Here is a 20,714-nt window from a genome sequence, read left to right as displayed (position 1 = left end):
GATACTGAAGCAGTCCGTGTAGAAATGCAGCAAGACCTGGACAATATCCAGGCTTGGGCTGATAAATGGCAAGTAACATTCGCGCCACACAAGTGCCAGGCAATGACCATCTCCAACAAGAGGGAATCTAACCATCTCCCCTTGACATTCAATGGCATTACCATCGCTGAATCCCCCACTATCAACATCCTAGGGGCTACCATTGACCAGAAACTGAACTGGAGTAGCCATATAAATACCGTGGCTACAAGAGCAGGTCAGAGGCTGGGAATCCTGAGGTGAGGAACTCACCTCCTGACTCCCCAAAGTCTGTCCACCATCTACAAGGCAGAAGTCAGGAGTGTGATGGAATACTCTCCACTTGCCTGGATGGGTGCAGCTCCAACAACACTCAAGAAGCTCGACACCATCCAGGACAAAGCAGTCCGCTTGATTGGCACCCCATCTACAAACATTCACTCCCTCCACCACCAACGCACAGTGGCAGCAGTGTGTACCATCTACAAGATGCACTGCAGCAATGCACCAAGGCTCCTTAGACAGCAACTTCCAAACCCGCGACCTCTACCAACTAGATGGACAAGTGCAGCAAATGATTGGGAACACCACCGCCTGCAATTTCCCCTCCAAGCCACACACCATCCTGACTTGGAACTATATCGCCGTTCCCTCACTGTTACTGGGTCAAAATCCTGGAACTCCCTTCCTAACAGCACTGTGGGTATACCTACCCCAAATGGAGTGCAGCGGTTCAAGAAGGCAGCTCACCACCACCTTCTCAAGGGCAATTAGGGATGGGCAATAAATGCTGGCCTGGCCAGTGACACCCACATCCCATGAATGAATAAAAAAAAACTCTCACGATGGTGGGTATACTTTGGTGATTACATTCAGGTTCACAAGCTGATGAGCACAGCACAGACGCGCCTGAGCAGCTGACGGAGGGTGAGACAGCCGAGGCCACTGTGGGAGGCCAGGCCCATGCTGAGCCCCAGGCTGATGACATGCCTTTGGAGTTGGCCACGACAGGGCAACTGCTGCAGTGAAAGGTGATGGAAAATCTAGTGCAACTTCCAGAGGCTATGCGCACCCATCCAGGCCTTGACTGTTGTCGTGTCTCTGATGGGTGCATACTTGACATCCTCCAATCAAGAGACTGGCGATGCTCATGGAGTGTTAAATCCAGCCGGAGATGCACACAGACCAATGCAAGTATATCCTTCCTTAGATAGGGAGACCAAAACTGTGCACAGTACTTCAGGTGTGGTCTCACTAAAGCCCTATACGATGTCACAAGACTTCCTTATTCTTGCACTCCAATCCCCTTGGATTAAAGGCCAACATGCTGTTTGTCTTGCTTGTTTGCTGTACCTGGAGCTAACTTTCTGCGTTCATTGTACAAGTACACCCAAGTCTCTCTGAATATCAATATTTTAAAGTTTCACACCTTTTAAAAAATATTCTAATTTTCTATTCTTATTTCCAAAGTGAATAACCTCACACTTCCCCATATTATATTCCATCTGCCACCTTGTAGCCCACTAACTTAACATGTCTATATCTCTTTGCAACCTCTTTGTGTCCTCCTCACAGTTTACATTCCCACCTAACTTTGTATCATCGGCAAACTTGGATATATTACTCTTGGTCTCTTTGTCTAAGTCATTAATATAGATTGTAAATAGCTGAGATCCCAGTCTTTGTGGCACTCTACTAGTTACAGCCTGCTAACTTGAAAATGCCCTATTTATCCCTACTCTTTGCTCCCTGTCCGTTAATCAATCCTCCATCCATGCTAATATACTACCCCCAACTCCATGAGGCCTTATCTTGCACATTAACCTTTTGTGTGACACCTCATTGAATGCCTTTTGAAAATCCAAATATACTACACCTACTGGTTCCACTTTATCTTCCCTACTAGTTCATCCTCAAAAACACTTTTTCTCTTTTGTAAAATCATGTTGACTTTGTCTGTTCATACTATGATTTTCTAAGTGCATTGTTAAGACTTCCTTAGTAATAGATTCCGGCATTTTCCCGACAACTGATGTCAGGCTAACTGGCTTGTAGTTTTGCTTTCTCTCTCCCTCCTTTCTTGAATAGCGGTGTTACATTTGCGAACTTCCAATCTGTTGGGACCATACTAGAATCTAGGGAATTTTAGAAAATCATAACCAGTGCATCCACTATTTCTGCAGCTACATCTTTTAGAACCCTAGGATGTAGGCCATCAGGTCCTGAGGATTTGTTGGATTTTAGTCCCTTAAGTTTCTCCAATTCTTTTTCTCTGCTGATATTAATTAAGTTCCTCACTCTTATTAGCCCCTTGGTTACCCTTTATTTCTGGTATACTATTTGGGTCTTCTACTGCGAAGTCAAGAAACAAAATATTTGTTCAATGTCTCTGCCATTTCCTCATTCCCCATTATAATTCCTCCTAACTCTGTCTCTAAGGGACTAACGTTTACTTTAGCTACTCTCCTGTTATGAAAGTGGAAATAGGTGGTTTTAATGATGGCGTGAATATGTGGTCAGAAACTCATCTCAGGGTCGAATATGACACAAAGGTTGTGAACAGACTGGTTTAGTCTCAATCTGTTGCCAGGGTCAGAGTCGGTAGCTAGGGAATGGAGTTTGGAGCAGGAACTAAAAACAATGGCTTCAGCCTTCCCAATATTTAATTGCAGGAAATTTCTGCTCATCCAGTACTGGATGTCAGAAAAGCAGTCTGATAATTTAGCAACAGTGGAGAACTTGAGAGAGGTGGTGAGGTAAAGCGAAGTGTTGTCAGCGTACTTGTGAAAACTAATGCAGTGCTTTCAGATGATGTCGCGAAGAAATAGGAGCGGGCCAAGGATAGATACTTGGAGGACACCAGAGATAACACTTTGGGAGCAGGAAGAGAAGCCATTGCAATTGATACTCTGGATGATTAGGTATATAAGAATGGAATCAAGTAAGAGCAGTCCCACCCAGCTGGACGACAGTGGAAAGGCATTGGATGAGGATGGAGTGGTCAACTGTGTCAAAAGGCCGCAGACGGGTCAAGAAGGACGAGGAGGGAAAGTTTACCTTTGCCACAGTCACATTGGATGTCATTTATGACTTTGATATGAGGTGTTTTTGTACTGTGGCAGATCCTGTAATCTGACTGGAGGGATTCAAACATGGAGTTTTGGGAAAGATGGACACGGATTTATGAGGCAACACCATGTTCAAGGACTTTGGAGAGAAAAGCGAGGTTGGAGATGGCGCAGAGTTTGCAAGGATAGTGAGGTCAAGAGTTGTTTTTTTGAGAGTGTTGATGAAGGCAGATTTAAAGGAGAGAGGGAAAACACCTGAAGGAGAGAACTACTAACAATATCAGTTAACATGTGGACCAGGACAGGAAACTGGGTGGTCAGCAGTTTAGTGGGAATAGGGTCAAGGGAGTAGGAGGTGGGTCTCATGGACAAGATAAGTTCAGAGAGGGCATGAGGGGAGATACGAGAGAAACTAGAGAAAAATGAGAGTTCAGCACTAGGGAGGAATGCAGCAGAGATAGCTGATCGGATGGTTTTGATCTTAGGAACAAAGAAGTTCATGAGCTCCTCACACTAATTGTTGGAGGTAAGGGTGGAGGAGACAGGAGAGAGAGGCTTGCAGTAGAGATTAGAACAGGAAAATATTTTTGATGAAATGTTTTTTTAAAAACTTGTAACATTGTTTAGTTTTAACAGTCAAAGCCTGTGTTTCGTACAGGAGTATCAAGAACCTCAGACAAAATGATTTATTGGGGTACAGTGCAAAAGTCACATTATCGGATGTTATGTTAACTCACCCAACAGAGTTTCCACACATTTCACATGATTTCCATGTACCGCATAAAGCAAAGGAGTTCCCCCATTCTGCAAACAGAAACAGAACAGTAACATTTTCAAGAAGATTCCACTAAATATTTCACCTAAATTTATGAACCAAAAAACTGATTACGCTAATTTCTCACAAATAGAACCTCAGAGTGTGAATGCTTAGTATAAGTGACCATGAAGCTGTCGGACTGTTGTAAAAATTCAACTGGTTCAATTAATGTCCTGAAGGAAAAATAAAACTACCGTTCTTACTTGGTCTGGCCTACCTAGAACTCCAGTCCCACACCAACATGATTTTACTCTGATAAAAGCAAAATACTGTGATGCTGAGAACCTGAAATAAAAACAGAAAATGCTGGAAATATTCAGAAGGTCTGGCAGCATCTGTAGCGACAGAAACAGTTAATCTTTCAGGCTGATGACCTTTCATCAGAACTTACTCTTCATTGCCCTCTGAAAGAGGCCTAGCAAGTCACTCACTTGATACAATACAGTGGTTCAAGAAGGCCCACCACCACTTTCTCCGGGAAATGAGAAATGGGAAATAAATGTTAGCCTTGCCAGTAACACCCAACTACAGAGAATGAATTTTTTTTCTAAATAGCACTTTGGGCTGTCCTATAACAATGCAGGTTCTTTCTACTTCTCTCAAAAATCAGTAATTGGTCATTAAACAACCACCAAGAGCATATTTTGAGCTCCTCCCCAAGTGGACAGCAGGTTTAGGAGCTCCCCATGAGCAGTATGGTGAGTAGCACAACTACTAAACATGTGAATTCTTTGCCACCATCCTCCTCACAACAATCTGGAAACAAAACATATCCCATTATATGATGATTCCACCAGTTGGGAGATGATTTCCAGGAACAGTTGTGCATTTCCTTGTAACCCAAATCAAGGTAGGTACCAAACCCTGGATCCATGACTATGTGTTCGCATTTATGCTTTCTAGATATTGTCTTCCAGGAGCTGACATCCTGAGTCTTAAGAGTTGTCTCATCAGCTGTAGGACAGATATCTGCGCTCAGCTCGGTCAAAGGGCCCATGGAGGGCAGCTTTCCTCGTGCTAGCTTACACTTTGATGTTATGAACACTCAAGTTCAGCGTTGCATACAAGACTTATTCATCATCTCCCATCCTTCATCTATTTCCATCATGCCATTTAAATAAAGTGTAGCATTCATACAGCACACACAACTACCAAACATTCCCCTTCATTCAAATAATAAATTAAAAATACAATCGTACTTCCTAGATCACCAAGAGTATACCATTAACATTCACTTTTAATTAGATTTCTTGCTCATTTATATTACTCGTGGTTCCCCAGGTTTGAACACTCAACCAGTTTCACAAATATTTAGAAAGGTACTATGGTGTTATAGCATTATGACTTTTACAAAAGTATGCAAAAATATGCCAAGTTGCTTGAATTTCAAACAGTTTAAATTAGAAAATGACAATGACTACAATTGCCATTTAAAAATGCAAAGCTTCTATTGTAGCAATTTCTGTTTGGGAATATATTTTCCAGCTATTACTAAGCAGCTATTACATGCTTGGGAGACAGGTACCGCGAAATCTTCTGTGTGCAAGGCTTCAGATGACTGTAATTAGTAAATCATGCAATACTTAGATATTATATATCATCACCACGCATTCTATTTTGGAGTTCAGAGATACAAAAGATATTTCAAACAATTTGGTTGCATTAAACAAAATTACAATAATACAATTATATTTTGAGATAATCTAAGCAGAAATCATAGATATAGCTACAACATCAAGTCAATTGTCTCATAAATTAGTAGCATTTAGAGAGATAATCTCACCATTTAAGAAGAAAATTCTGATTTATCTTAATCTTTTTGCGGGAATTTATTTGTTTTCTGAATATTTGCGATTGATTCAAGAACACTTGAATCCACAAACCCTTAAGAGGTATTAAACTTGGCAATGTGAGAAAACTTAGTATGTACATCTGAAATGAAATGCTGCTGAAACATGAGGTTAATGACCACCCCTACTGATATTGCTTCAGCTACCTTAAGCTGTCAGGCTCAGTTACTACTTCCAAATTTCTCAATTATGTCATCAGAACATATGGTTTGAATGAACAGATAAAGAGAAACTCGAAGGGTGTATTTGACAAATGACGATACATTCAACATAAATTGCTCCCAGCTGAAAGTTTTACTTTCCACTGAATACGCTCTTAATTTTGCTTAAAATATTAGTTCTATGTAGAAAAGAAAATTATTGGCCAATATATTCTCGATGTTACTTACCCAGTCATATTCATTCACATCACACCCATAGTCCAGCAGCATGTTTACAATGTTCGAGTAGCCTTTACTGCTGGCTAGAGACAGTGCACTCTCCCTCCCATTTGCTAAAAGATGTGGATCACCTCCCTTTCAAAAAGAAACATACAATTTGCAGTTTAACTTCCAAAGTATGAAAGTAAAAACCTGCACTTATAGATGGCCCTGTGTTAAACATATATAAAGTACATAATGAGAATGAAATCATAAATTAACTAATTAGAAATAAAATTATCTACAATATTTAAAAAAACATTTTGTTTAGATTACAATTTCAGGATTCAGTTATTTTAGTAGAATAGGAAAACTAAGATGTCATATTCAAGTGGATGTGCAACGTGATGCCACAAAATGGCTGACTTCACAGGACACAGCAAAGGTAATGGGACCCGACAACTTCCTGGCTGTAGTACTGAATACTTGAAAGAGAGAGAGAGAGAGAGAGAGAGAGAGAGACTGGCACTTATATAGTGCCTTTCACAGCCACTGGACGTCTCCAATTGCTTGACATCAATGAAGCACCTAAGTGTAGTCACTGTTGTAACATAGGAAACACAGCAGCCAATTTGCACACGGCAGGCTCCCAAAAACAGCAATGTGATAATGACCAGATAAAGGGTTTTGTGATGTTAATTGAGGGTTAAATATTGGCCAGGACACCGGGGATAACTCCCCTGCTCTTCTTTGAAATACTACCATGGGATCTTTTACGTCCACCCAAGGGTGCAGGTGGTGCCTCGGTTTAACGTCTCATCCAAAAGACAGCACCTCCGGCAGTACAGCCGCCCTCAGTACTGCACTGGAGTTTTAGTTCTAGAGTGGGACTTGAATGTGGAAACTTCTGACTCACAGATGAGAGTGCTACTAAATGGAACTAGTCGAACCCCTAGCTAAGCTATTCCACTACAGCTAAAATATTGCCATCAACCCGACAAAGTATAAAATTATCCAGGTGTATCCAGTTAACAAAAAGGACAAATTCAACCAACCATTTTCTGCCCCATCAGCCTACTCACAGTTGTCAGTAAAATGATGGAAGGAGTGACTGCCCTTGACATTAAAATAGTCATTCAATCTAGGAGCTCCAGTAAAACCAGTCAATGGGTATCAGGTGGGGTGCAGGGGAGGGGGAAATTTCTCCAGTGGATGGAGTCATTCCTGGCATAGAGGTTATGGTTGTTGCAGGCCAATCATATCAGCCCAGGATATTGCTGCAGGATTTCTTCAAGATGCTTCATCAATGTCTTGTCCTCCATCACAAAGTGATTGATCAGCATCCCATTCAGTAGTTTAAAAAAAAAATCACTCCCTCCACTACAGGCGTACCATGGCTACAACGTGTACTATCTACAAGATGTATTGCACCAAATCGCTATGATTTCTTCAACAGCATCTCCCAAAATGGCAACCTCTGCTACCTAGATGGACAAGGGCATCAGGAGCATTGAAATACTGGAACATAGGAACAGGAGTACGTCATTTGACTCCTCAAGCGTGTTCTGCCATTCAATGAGATTGGTTGATCTGTAACTGAACTCCATATACTTGCCTTTGCCCCATATCCCTTAATACCTCTGGTTGACAGCAATCTCAAATATATTTAAAATTAACATATGACCCAGCATCAAGTACCGTTTGCAGAAGAGAGTTCCAAATTTCTACCACCCTTCACATGTGGAAGTATTTCCTAACTTCAGTCCTAAGAGGCCGGAAGGGTTTTAATTTTTAGGCTATGCCCCCTAATCCTAGGGTCCCCAACCAGAGGAAATAGGGTAGGTAGTTTCTCTAGTTTTCCTTAGTATCTTGAAAAATTCCATCAGATCACCCCTTAATCAACTAAATTCCCAGGAGTAGAATCCTAGATTTAATCCTTGGAGTCCAGGCATCATTCTAGTAAATCTATGCTTAAATATCAATATATCCTTCCTAAGGTGTGGTGCTCTGAACTGCTCACAGTATCCAGGTGCAGTCAAACAAGGATTTTTAATAGCTGTAGCATGACTTCTACCCCCTTTGAATTGTATTCTAGTCATCTAGATATAAAAGCCAGCATTTCATTAGCTTTTTGGTTTTTTTTATTTATAGTTGTCTATGACATTTTAATGATCTATGTACATGGGCCCCCAAGTCTCCTCGAACTGCCACTGTTACTAGATTCTCACCACAAAGAAAGTACATTATCTATCCTATTTAGGTGCAAAGTAGATGACTTCACACTTGCCTATACTGAAATTCATTTGCCAGTTTTGCCTACAATCTACAATATAACACTTACTAGCTGATGGGACTTTTACTAAGGGCACCATCACCTTCAATTTACATGCCATCCTGACTTGGACATATTACATCATTCTTCATCAATGTTGGATCAAAACCCTGGAACTCCCTACCTAACAGCATAAGGGAGCCCCTTTGCCACATGGACTTCAGCAGTTCAAGAAGGCCCACACCATCTCGAGGATAACTAGGGATGGGTAATAAATTCCAGCCTGCCAAGACGCCCACATCCTGAAGAATGATATAAACAAGGACCTCCTTTGCACGTCATCTTGTTCTGCATCACTGAAGTTTGTTGAACTTTGTTTGCGATCTACTCTTCCTTCTCACTGCCTAATTGAATATTTAGCAAACACTCAGTTGGGTCAAGAGGGGAAATAAAAGACACTTATTAACAACACAAATCCAGCTCCTCCTCAATGCCCTTTGAGATAAGTATATCGCCCAGTATAGTACTATTCTACATAGATTATTAAATTCCCAGTTGAGTTCAATAATCTTAGTGGCGATGCAATTGTGATACAATTGGCCCATGTTGAGATAGGCTCAGGTTAAAGTCTTTCTCAGCTGTCTAGGGAGCAGAAGACTGGCAGAGGGGTGGAGGGGTAGGGAAAAAAAGAGTTACTTGTCCTAAAAGGGGTGGGTTGAATCACCTTCTGACAATCAATGTTTAAGCTCACACCTAGAAGGCTAACAGTCATTAAATCATACTTCAGTCAGTGCCTCAGGATAAGTGAAAAATGAAAAAGAAACTAAGGTAAACCCAAATTCTAAATGTTGTAGGGCTGATGCACTGCAAGTCAAAATGTTACAGTTGTGCCAATGAACTACGTGTATTGGGACTTCAATGAGGAGCTCTGAAATTATAATCCATTAGTGCAGTGGGATTGACTACAGACCAATAGGCTGAGATTTCCAATTCACAATTCTCACGTTTCAAGATCCAGATCATGTCCATCATCAGCTCCACCGCCAGAAAATTAAGCAACTCACAGCCAACTATAAAATACACCTCCATTGTCAATTCCACTCATTACATACCAAGGAACCGGAAACTAAAATGTATTTTCATATTTATCTTGTTTGTTCCATTTGCTCCGTTCTACTAATTTTATAATATATTTTTGATATTGATTAGAGCTAGTACAGAAAGAACAGATATTGATTCCTTACATTCTGTAGCAGAAACTCCACCACTGCAATCTGTCCATGAGCTGCTGCCCACATCAGTGGAGTAAAACCTTGCTCATCTTGCATGTTTAGCAGATTGTCTAGAAACGTAATAAAATAGAGGCATTCACTCTAGTCTATAGACATGAATATGAATTCAATGGGCATCAAGGCCAACTTACAATTTCTGTCTCTCACTAGTGCAAGTCATACAACATAACAACACAAGCTGTTAAGATGATGGTGGAGTGGTAATGTCACTGGGGGAGTAATCCAGAGGCCCAGGCTAATACTCTGGAGACATAGGTTCAAATCTCACCACGGAAACTGGTGGAATTTAAATTCAATTAATTAATTAATTAAAATCTGGAATTGAAAGATATGAAACTATCATCGATTGTTGTAAAAACCCATCTGGTTCACTGATGCCCTTTAGGGAAGGAAATCTGCTGTCCTTAACTGGTCTGGCCTACATGTAACTTCAGACCCACAGCAATGTGGTTGACTCTTAACTGCCTAGCAAGCCACTCAGTTGTCAAAGGCAATCAAGGATGGGGCAACAAATTTTGGCCTTGCCAGCGACACCCACATCCCATGAAAGAATAAAAAAAACTCACCTTGCTCTATACGGCTCGCCAAAAAAAGTAATTCCCCTTGTGCTGCCAGCTGATGTACAGACAAAGCTATAAAAAAACATTAAAAAATTAGGTGCACCATAGAAATGATTTAAACTATTCAGCTAATGCAACTTATTCCATATACTTCACCGCCAGGAGCAAGTTTCCATTACAGCAGTATTTCCCTTAAGATCTACTACTAACCAAAACCACTCATTCCCCCTACCATTTTATGTTTTTTTTCACTCAAAGTTTTCCCACTCTATTCCACTGCGGAGCCTGTCATCTCATGCCACTGCATGCATATCCTGGCAAATAGCACAGATAACACTTTTAGGAAGCTGGGAACAGGTTTGGCTACTTTCTCAACTGATGAAAATGAAAAACAAGAGAAAGGAAATATGATAGTCATTTAAAAATATAGGGAAGGTGAAAACACACCATAAAAGAATTTGGTCCATCTTTTTGAAAGACAACAACCAATTTGGACTTTAGCACTGCTGAGCTACCTGGTCTTCATGCACTCATGCAATAAACTGCCTTTATTATTAAAGATTATGTATAGTAGTACATATTAAATCCAAGGTCATTTGGATGCAAATCAATTATGTTTACACAAGACTTACAGTGCAAGAGTAAAGGTGCAGCAGAGATTTCATTTCCACGATGTTTGTTAGTCAGAGTTGTCGACTGTTTAATGGGTGAGAAATGCTTGGTCACCGATGGCGTGTAGACGTGTCTTACTTGAATTCCAGGAGAAGCAGAGGTGTGTATGTTGCACTCAGCTGCAAACAACACACGTAAGTTAATACCTGAAAATTGGTATTAAATATGAGAAAATCGATGGTCCTGTTCACAAACACTAATATTCACTATTTCAAGCAAATTGCAATTGTTTACTCACTCATGAAATGTAGAATAGATAGAAACTGGGGACGAAAATAAGTGGTCTTCTCAAATAATCGTAATATTAGCTCTTTTGCTTTAAATTGTTGCTTGTCTCTGTGCCTCTTCCTTCAAGTTAGTGATCAGGCCACAAACAATGTAACAACATTCCCTCTTACTCGTGCCACAAAATGTAAGAAAATTAAAGGAAGATAATGGGCCCGAATTTAACTCTGTGTAAATGAATCAGTTTTGAGTGTGTTAAAATCTTGCCCAAAATGTTACCCAACCCACTGAGGCTTGCCACGTTAGTACCCAATTGCTCCTAACTTACTATTCAGAATTCAGGATTCGAAGGAATATATTCAATCTTGCCGATGATGCTACAAAGATATAGTGAATGGTGAAGAGTAGAAAACTGAAAAAGGATACGGCTTAAGCAAATGGACAGATAGGTAGCAGATGCAGTTTAACTAGGCAGTAAACTGGGACTACAGTCTAAATGACGAGCACTAAAGGAAAAGAGTGCGCAACAGCATTAGGGGTTCAGGTCCGCAGATGCAAAGGGAAATTAAAAGACTGATGGAGTTTTGGGTCTTATGAAAAGAGGCACAGAATATAAGGAGCCACTACTGCAGTTGTACATAATACTGCTAAGATCTTATTTGGAATATTGTGTTGAATTTTAGTCATCTCGCCTCAAAAAGATAAGCTGCGCTAATTGATTGCAGCATTTGTCTGTTTAACAGTAACCACACTTTAAAAGTTATTCAGTCACTGCAAAGCACTTTGAGGTGACCCAAGTAAATAAAATACACTATATAAATACAATTTTCTTTTTCTCCATCAACCAGGATGATACCTGGTCTAAAGGGACTTGGCGATGATGAGGCAGTCCACTAAACTAGAGTTATATTCCCTATAGATGAGGGGGTTCGAGAGAGGAAGGAAGACTTACATTTACATTGTGGCTTTCATGATCACAGGATCTCCCAAAGCGCTTTAAAGCCAATGAAGCACTTCTGAAGTATAGTCATTGTTGTAATGTAGGCAATGGGGCACAAAATGCAATGTGATAATGTTTTGTATGTTGATCAAGGGATAAATATTGACTGGGTTATCAGGGATAACTCCCCTATGCTTCTTCGAAACAGTGCCAATGGGACCTTTTATGTCCACCTGAGAGAGTAGACGGAGCCTCAGTTTAAGATCTCATCCAAAACACAACACCTCTGACAGTGCAGCACTCCTCAGTGTCAGCTTTGATTTTTTGTGCTCACGTCCTGAAGTTGGAATTGAACCCACAACCTTGTGACCCAAAGGCAAGAGTGCTATCAACTGAGCCATGGCTGACACAACTTGACTGATTATCTGAAGTGTTGGAAATAATGAATGGAATTGGCAAGGTACATATATAACAGTCAAATGGGGAAATCCAGAATAAGCTGGTTTAAAAACAAATCTTGTAAAAAATGTATTCACACAAAGAGCTTTGGGATTGTTGAATGTACTGTTTCAAAATGGCCACAAATGCAAAATCAATTAAGATGTTTAACAGGGAGGTTCATATTTACATTAGAAACAAGTGAGCCAATTAAGGGAGCCAGATATATAGCAGTGATTTGCGAGCTGCCACAGCTAATAAAATGAACAACAGGCTCTCTGGGTCAAATAAGCCATTCCTGTTACAATGTTCTTATCCATCCACTATTTTGAAAGACCAAAATGATTGCACCTCTAATACACTGCTTGGTGTATTATTCCAAACATTCACCATTCTTGTGTAAAATTCTTCCCAACATCTATTTTAAAATTATAATTCACTAACATGTCCTACATTGAATATTCTGGTTTGCTCCATTTAGAATATCTAATATTTTGGATGTGATCCCTACCTTACACTTCTCTCAATTGTGTAGAAATTGAGCTTTTCTAATCTTTCCTCATAACTAAACCCCTTTACATCTAGAATATTTAAGATCCTCTTCTCTGTACGCTCTCCAATACATGTACATTCTTTGTGTAATATGGTGACCAGAACTGAACAGTGCACTTGGATCTTTCGCATAACCACTGTAAACATGTTTTCCATTCTTCTGGTACCCATGCTAAGGTCTTTTCAAGGTCTAACTGAGACGACTGTTATATATAATCTAACACATTTCACCCATTTTTAGCTTTTTTTTTAAAAAAAACAAGTTCATTCCCAGTATACTCAATTCTTTGTCATCTCCTCTTTAGATTAGTATTAGCATGCTCAATCATTAACCTTCTCCTCTGTTTTAGTCAATCCTATAAAAGGACTCGCCTGTATCCTCTCTCCATTTCTGATAAAGCGTCTCTACCCAAAATATTAACAGCTTGTGTTTACATTGCACCTTTAATGTAATAAAACATCCCAAGGCGCTTCACAGGAACATTAACAAAACATGACACCAAACCATTTAAGGAGATGCTAAGTCAGATGACCAAAAGCTTGGTCAAAAAGGTAGGTTTTAAGGAGTGTCTTAAAGGAGGAAAGTAAGGTAGAGAGGTGAAGAGGTTTACATTAGAACATAAGAAATAGGAGCAGGTGTAGGCCATTCGGCCCCTCAAGCCTGACCCGCCATTCAATAAGATCATGGCTGATCTGCTCCAGACCTCAACTCCTCTTTCGTGCCAACTGCTCATCGCCCTCAACTCCCCGATATTTCAAAAATCTATCTACCTCCTCTTTAAATACTTTGTGATCTAGCCTCCATAACTCTCTGAGGTAGAGAATTTCAGACATTTACTACTCTCTGAGAGAAGAAATTCCTTTGCATCTCAGTTTTAAATGAGTGCCCCCTTATTCTGTAATTATGTCCCCTAGTTTGAGATTCCCCCACTAGTGGAAACATCTTCTCAACATCTGCCCTGTCAAGCCCCCTCAGAATCTTGTATGTTTCAATAAGATCACCCCTCATTCTTCTAAACTCCCATGAATAAAGACCTAACCTGTTTAGTCACTCTTGATAAGTCAACCCCTTCATCCCAGGAATCGGTCCAGTTAATCTCTTTTGAACTGCCTTCAATGCCAGTATATCCTTTCTTAAATACGGGGACCAAAACTGTACACAGTACTCCAGGTGCGGCCTCACCAACACCCTGTACAGTTGTAACAAGACTTTCCTATTTTTAAACTCCAACCCCCTAGCAATAAAGGCCAAAATTCCATTTGCCTTTTTAATTACTTGCTGCACCTGCATGCTAACTTTTTGTGTTTCATGCGCAAGAACACCAAGATCCCTCTGTGCTGCACTTTTTTGGAGTCTCTCTCCATTTAAATAATAGTCTGCCTTTTGACTCTTCCTACCAAAGTGCATGACCTCACACTTTCCTACATTAAATTCCATCTGCCAAGTTTTTGCCCACTCACTCAACCTATCTATATCCCTTGCAGATTCCTTATGGCCTCATCACAACATTTAGGGAGGGAATTCTAGCCCTTAGGACTTAGGCAACTGAAGGCATGACCACCAATGGTGGAGCAATTAAAACTGGGGATGCTCAAGAGGCCAGAATTAGAGAAGCAGAGGATTGTAGAGCTGGAGGACATTACAGAACTAGGAAGGGGCCAGGTCATGGAGGAATTTGAAAACAAGGATGAGAATTTTAAAATCGAAGCTGGAGCCAGTGTAGGTCAGCGTGCACTTCCTCCTAGTTCATAGGCTCAAGAAGAGGCAGCATCTAAAATGTTTTCAGACTACCTACCTTTAAATAACACGGAGGCAACTTCTAGGTCAGAGTTCACCTGATCTTGAATGTTTTTACTCTCTTCTTCATTCAGAGACTTCACAAATCGAGAGCAGACATTCATATCAAATCTACTGGGTAGGACAAATTTCATTCCCATGGCAACATTGTGGGAAGGACCACCTTCTGCATGAATATCTGCATGTGGTTCCACCTTGATATATGGAATTTCAGCAAAGGAGGAATGATTCTCATTTCCAGCTCCGGAGGGTTCAGCTTCAGTGGTTGGGTCCACTACTGCAGCCATTGCTGCTCAATTTAGTTGATACAATCTGCTACTCCATCTGTTGGTACAACATTGAATTACAACAGGTCAGCCAATGTAGAAAACAAAGCCTGAAGATAAAAGTTCATTACATCCATGTGAATTTGAACATTTGGTTAAAACAGTTAGAAGAATACCATAGAGACAATGCTACACTAGCTAAATTAGCAGCCATTAGCTCATTTGGTAGAACTCTCAGTTCCGAGTCAAGAAGGTTATGAAATCAAGCACCAGTCCAGGTTTTATTTATTTACTTATTCAGAGATACAGCACTGAAACAGGCCCTTCGGCCCACCGAGTCTGTGCCGACCATCAACCACCCATTTATACTAATCCTACATTAATCCCATATTCCTACCACATCCTCACCTTTCCTCAATTCCCCTACCACTTACCTATACTAGGGGCAATTTTTTTAATGGCCAATTTACCTATCAACCTGCAAGTCTTTGGCTGCGGAAGGAAACCGGAGCACCCGGCGAAAACCCACGCAGTCACAGAGAGAACTTGCAAACTCCGCACAAGCAGTACCCAGAATTGAACCCGGGTCGCTGGAGTTGTGAGGCTGCGGTGCTAACTACTGCGCCACTGTGTTGCCCATTCTTGAGCACACATTCTAGGCTGACGTTTCAGTCCAGTACCAAAAGATTGCTGTACTATCAGAAAAATTGCTAATTCTCATGAGCTATTTCTCTCGTGTTTTTAAATCCGCTTATAGGTTGTAAGTCATTTATCTGAAAGTTTGGGTATAAAACCAAGGTTCTGCCTATTTATTATAATCGTTCGGGTGAATGTTAGTGATCCTAGAAACACTATTTGAAGAACAGCAGGATTGCAGCAGTTTAAGAAGGCAATTCACCACCAACCTATTACAGGTAACTCGGGATGGGCAATACATCCTGGCCTTGTTAATGGCGATCTCATCCCAAGAATGAGTTAAGAAAGAATTCTATCCATACTGCTCCATTTCCTCTTATATAGCTGATTTTTGCACCAAGCTTGCTGTGGGACATCTTCTGAAAAATCCATACAGGCTACAATTCTATCCAATTAGTCATTTCTTCAAAGACTAGTAACATCATCAGGCAGAAATTGCTTTTAACAATTCCATGCTTGCTGTCCTTGATTATCCCACACATCTCTAAGTGCTTACTAATTTGATTTCTTTCATTTCTAATGATAGATTAGACTAACTGATTTATAGTTGCCAAGTTTATTATTTTCTCCTTTCTCAAACACAGGTATTATATCAACTCTGCCCCAGTCTCTGCACAATTTGCTTATCTAAGGGAGAATTGAAAAACCTGTCACATTTCTGCTGTCATCTCACCAACTAGATGCATGCCATGAAGGCATGGCAACTTATTCATCTTCAATTCTGCTAATTGGTTCAGAATAAATTCCTTTCTTATTTTCTGCCTTGAACATTTTTTCCATATCCTTTTTTAGTACATCTGCATTCTCACTTTCACTATCATTTGGAAAAAGTGATCTAAAATATACATTTAGTATCTCTGCCATACAGTCATGCTCCATAGCTAAATTGCCCTATTCATTCTTAAGTGGTCTTACCCTCTGTTTCTGCACTTCACTTCCCCTTGTTTGTTCATGGTTACCCTCCTTCAAGATGTTCTCATTGTCACAGGCAGTCAGTACTTAAAAGTTGCCAACTGCATCTCATATACACTCCTATCTTTTGCATTTCACTAGTATCTTGCTGGGAGCCAGTGATCGCCAGAGCTGGCGGGCAGCTATAAAGGTGGGGCTAAAGTGTGGCAAGTCAAAGAGACTTAGCAGTTGGCAGGAAAAAACACAGATGCGCAAGGGGAGAGCCAACTGTGTAACAGCCCTGACAACCAATTTTATCTGCAGCACCTGTGGAAGAGTCTGTCACTCTAGAATTGGCCTTTATAGCCACTCCAGGCGCTGCTTCACAAACCACTGACCACCTCCAGGCACTTACCCATTGTCTCTTGAGACAAGGAGGCCAAAGAAGAAGAAGGGTCTCTTGCTGCTAAAGACTAATCACAGTAATTAACTCAAATTTATAGAGTCTTAATTTACACAATAGTCTAACTGCCACAGGAGAAGTCAGCCAATAAGGAAAAACACTTATCACACAATTAATGCTCAACCCAGCCACATGTAAGGCATCAAAAAGTTGAAAATAAAAATGGAAAATTTTCCATTGAGCACTTGGCACGTCATAACATTGGCCAAATGCTGGAAAATGGGATTAGGTAGACAGGTCAGGTGTTTTAATGCATCGGTGCAGACTCGATGGGACAAAGGGCCTCTTCTGCATTGTATTACTCTGTGAAAATGCAGAAAACACTCAAGTCGATTAGTTCTGATGATAGGTCATCGCTTGAAATGTTCACCCTGCTTCTCTCTCCACAGATGTCTTTTCTTCACAACCTGTAAGCAGACATTGGCTTGCCCCAGTGTCATCAACTGAAAAAACTTTAACAAAAGTGCCCCTTTTTAGATATTATTTGCATTATTCACTATGCATTAAGAAAGATTTGACATGATAAAACACTGGTTCGGCCTCAACTGGAGTATTGTGTTCAATTCTGAGCATGCACTTTAGGAAAGATGTGAAGGCATTAGAGACAGTGCAGAAAAGATTTACAAGAATGGTTCCAAAAATGAGGGATTTCAGTAATGTGGATAGATTGGAGAGGTTGGGCAGTTCGCCAACCTCAGTGTCAACAGCCACTCCGTTCATTTTACAACAGGGACCTCACTGTGTCCGACCCATTCCCCGCACCTCTACCCTCACCCCTTCCCCTCCCTCCCAGAACTGTGACAGGGCTCCCCTTGTCCTCACCTTTCACCCCACCAGCCTCCATATCCAAAGGATCATCCTCCGCCATTTCCGCCACCTCCAGCGTGATGCCACTACCAGTCGCATCTTCCCCTCCCTTCCCCTGTCAGCATTCCGAAGGGATCATTCCCTCCGCGACACCCTGGTCCACTCCTTCATTACCCCCACCACCTCATCCCCGTCCCAGGGCACCTTCCCCTGCAATCGCAGGAGGTGTAATACCTGCCCATTTACCTCCTCCCTCCTCACTATCCCACGCCCCAAACACTCCTTTCAGGTGAAGCAGCGATTTACTTGTACTTCTTTCAATGTAGTATATTGTATTCGCTGCTCACAGTGTGGTCTCCTCTACATTGGGGAGACTAAGCGCAGACTGGGTGACCGCTTTGCGGAACATCTCTGCTCAGTCCGCAAGCAGGACCCTGAGCTTCCGGTTGCTTGCCATTTCAACACTCCCCCCTGCTCTCATGCTCACATCTCTGTCCTGGGATTGCTGCAGTGTTCCAGTGAACATCAACGCAAGCTCGAGGAACAGCATCTCATTTACCGATTAGGCACACTACAGCCTGCCGGACTGAACATTGAGTTCAATAATTTCAGAGCATGACAGCATGATTTTACTTTCATTTTTAGTTATTTTTGCTTCCTTTTTTTTAAACATTCTTTTTTACATTTTTCACAATCTTTTTTTTGCATTTATTTTAGATATTAGATATTAGAACATTACAGTGCAGTACAGGCCCTTCGGCCCTCGATGTTGCGCCGACCTGTGAAACCATCTGACCTACACTATTCCATTTTCATCCATATGTTTATCCAATGACCACTTAAATGCCCTTAAAGTTGGCGAGTCTACTACTGCTGCAGGCAGGGCGTTCCACGCCCCTTCTACTCTCTGAGTAAAGAAACTACCTCTGACATCTGTCCTATATCTATCACCCCTCAACTTAAAGCTATGTCCCCTCGTGTTTGCCATCACCATCCGAGGAGAAAGACTCTCACTATCCACCCTATCTAACCCTCTGATTATCTTATATGTCTCTATTAAGTCACCTCTCCTCCTCCTTCTCTCCAATCTTTGTTTGTTCAGTTTGCTTACCCACTGTTTTTTTTCAGGTTTGTACTTGCTGCTGTTCAATATTCAGTGTATTTACACCTACTCTGTACTAATGCTTTGTCTTTCAACACACTATTAACATATTGTTTGCCTTTGCTCCATGACCTTTTGGTCAGCTATGTGGCTTGGTCCAATCGAGACCTCCTTTGTTATCTCTTGCCACACCCCCACTTCACTTGCTTATAACCTGTGACTTTTCTAATATTTGTCAGTTCCGATGAAGGGTCACTGACCCGAAACGTTAACTCTGCTTCTCCTTTCACAGATGCTGCCAGACCTGCTGAGTGATTCCAGCATTTCTTGTTTTTATTTCAGATTTCCAGCATCTGCAGTATTTTGCTTTTATTACCACACTGTTCAAGTTTAATTCACGAAGAACAATGAGAGGTGATGTGTCGCGGCCCTCTGTAAATGCTTCTATTTAGTCAGTACTGCTTACCTTTCAGGACATCAACGCAGCGGGTCCGCTGTATAAATGTCATCGTCGGATTTCTCTCCCCTTCCCGTGAGCCCCAGCAGCCGACATGTCTGTGTTAATAAAGTTTGTTCAAAATTTACAACAGTCACCAAAGTTCCCCTATAACAGATGAGGCCCAAGTTAGTTTTTAGAAAACAAAACTGACTGAAGACAATCGACCTGAAACATTATCTCTGTTTCTTTCTTCACAGATGCTCTCCTGACATTGCTGAGTATGCCCAGCATTGTCTATCAAATACATGATGGTCTGGGCGCCATCTTTGTGCGGGGCATTTAACTTTCACAAACACTTTCGTTCCGCGAGGCCAGCAGCTCAATCTTCCATTTGATGAAAGGTCACTGACCTGAAACATTAACTCTGCTTTTTTTTATCTCCACAGATGCTACCAGACCTGCTGAGTATTTCCAGCACTTTTTGGTTTTGTTTCTGCAACACTGGTGGCTGTGTTAGTGCTGATAAAGTTTATTGAGATAGGCGGAAGTGACGCTTGAGAAGTGGCATGGCGGCTCGCAGCGGAGAGTGAGTGGCAGCGCGGGCCGCTCGGCTCCAGACGGTTTGTGTTTAAAAGTTGCTCGCTCGGAGACGTTCGAATGTTTTAACGTCACAAATGGTCACGGGAACGCGCGAGGTCAGACACTGCTGCCAGCGGCTTCAGCGCTGCTTTAGGCCCGTAAGATGTAGGCGGTGCGCTGTGGCTGGCCGTGTGGCGGCCGTTAGATCGATATTGGCATTACTCCGCCTTGTAACTTGAAAGCCCGGCAGATTTCTTTCCGCCCTTGGCAAAGGCGCAGTGATGACCAATGGCTTCTCAATCTCCAATATGTCGGTTGCGAAGGGCTCCAGTACAATTTCTCTGGCTGCCGTCCCAAGCGGTAGCCTGGCAAGGCATTTTATAGGGAGTGCTCCGGAATCCCAAAGGCCGACCGAAACGTTACCGATCTGTCCATGTTATAGAATCATAGAATGGTTACAGCACAGAAGGATGCCATTCGGCTCTGTATAAGACAACACATCCCCCTCCCCGGCGCTCTGTTCTGTCTCTCCCCCCCCCCCCCCCCCCACCCCCAGTTCTGTTTCCCCCCCCCACCCCCCCCGTGCTCTGTTCTGTCCCCCACCTCCCCC

The 20,714-nt window shown here is 41.7% G+C and overlaps 2 protein-coding genes across 4 annotated transcripts in view; one reads left to right on the top strand and one right to left on the bottom strand.

Moving 5' to 3' along the window:
• The window catches only part of ankra2 (ankyrin repeat, family A (RFXANK-like), 2), a 28,468-nt gene extending 8,621 nt beyond the window's left edge, over window positions 1–19,847 (bottom strand). The window contains exons 1-7 of the mRNA XM_068029547.1: window positions 19,553–19,847; window positions 14,860–15,185; window positions 10,869–11,027; window positions 10,243–10,308; window positions 9,629–9,726; window positions 6,143–6,268; window positions 3,824–3,890 (exon numbers count right to left, since the gene is read on the bottom strand). Of these exons, the coding sequence (XP_067885648.1) occupies window positions 3,824–3,890; window positions 6,143–6,268; window positions 9,629–9,726; window positions 10,243–10,308; window positions 10,869–11,027; window positions 14,860–15,148 (805 nt within the window). The 5' untranslated portion in view covers window positions 15,149–15,185; window positions 19,553–19,847. The remainder of the gene's footprint in view (window positions 1–3,823; window positions 3,891–6,142; window positions 6,269–9,628; window positions 9,727–10,242; window positions 10,309–10,868; window positions 11,028–14,859; window positions 15,186–19,552) is intronic.
• A 201-nt stretch (window positions 19,848–20,048) lies between these two features.
• The window catches only part of utp15 (UTP15 small subunit processome component), a 34,582-nt gene continuing 33,916 nt past the window's right edge, over window positions 20,049–20,714 (top strand). Inside the window, exon 1 of one of the 3 annotated variants that reach the window (XM_068029544.1) lies at window positions 20,049–20,145. The gene's annotated coding sequence lies outside the window, so the exon portion shown is untranslated. The other 2 variants (XM_068029546.1, XM_068029545.1) reach the window with 2 other exon arrangements.

The sequence above is a fragment of the Heterodontus francisci genome, chromosome 4 (assembly GCF_036365525.1).
Source record: "Heterodontus francisci isolate sHetFra1 chromosome 4, sHetFra1.hap1, whole genome shotgun sequence".
In the NCBI taxonomy this organism is placed as follows: Eukaryota; Metazoa; Chordata; class Chondrichthyes; order Heterodontiformes; family Heterodontidae; genus Heterodontus; species Heterodontus francisci.
Note: the sequence above shows the minus strand (reverse complement) of the source record. Positions and strands in the feature narration are given on the sequence as shown.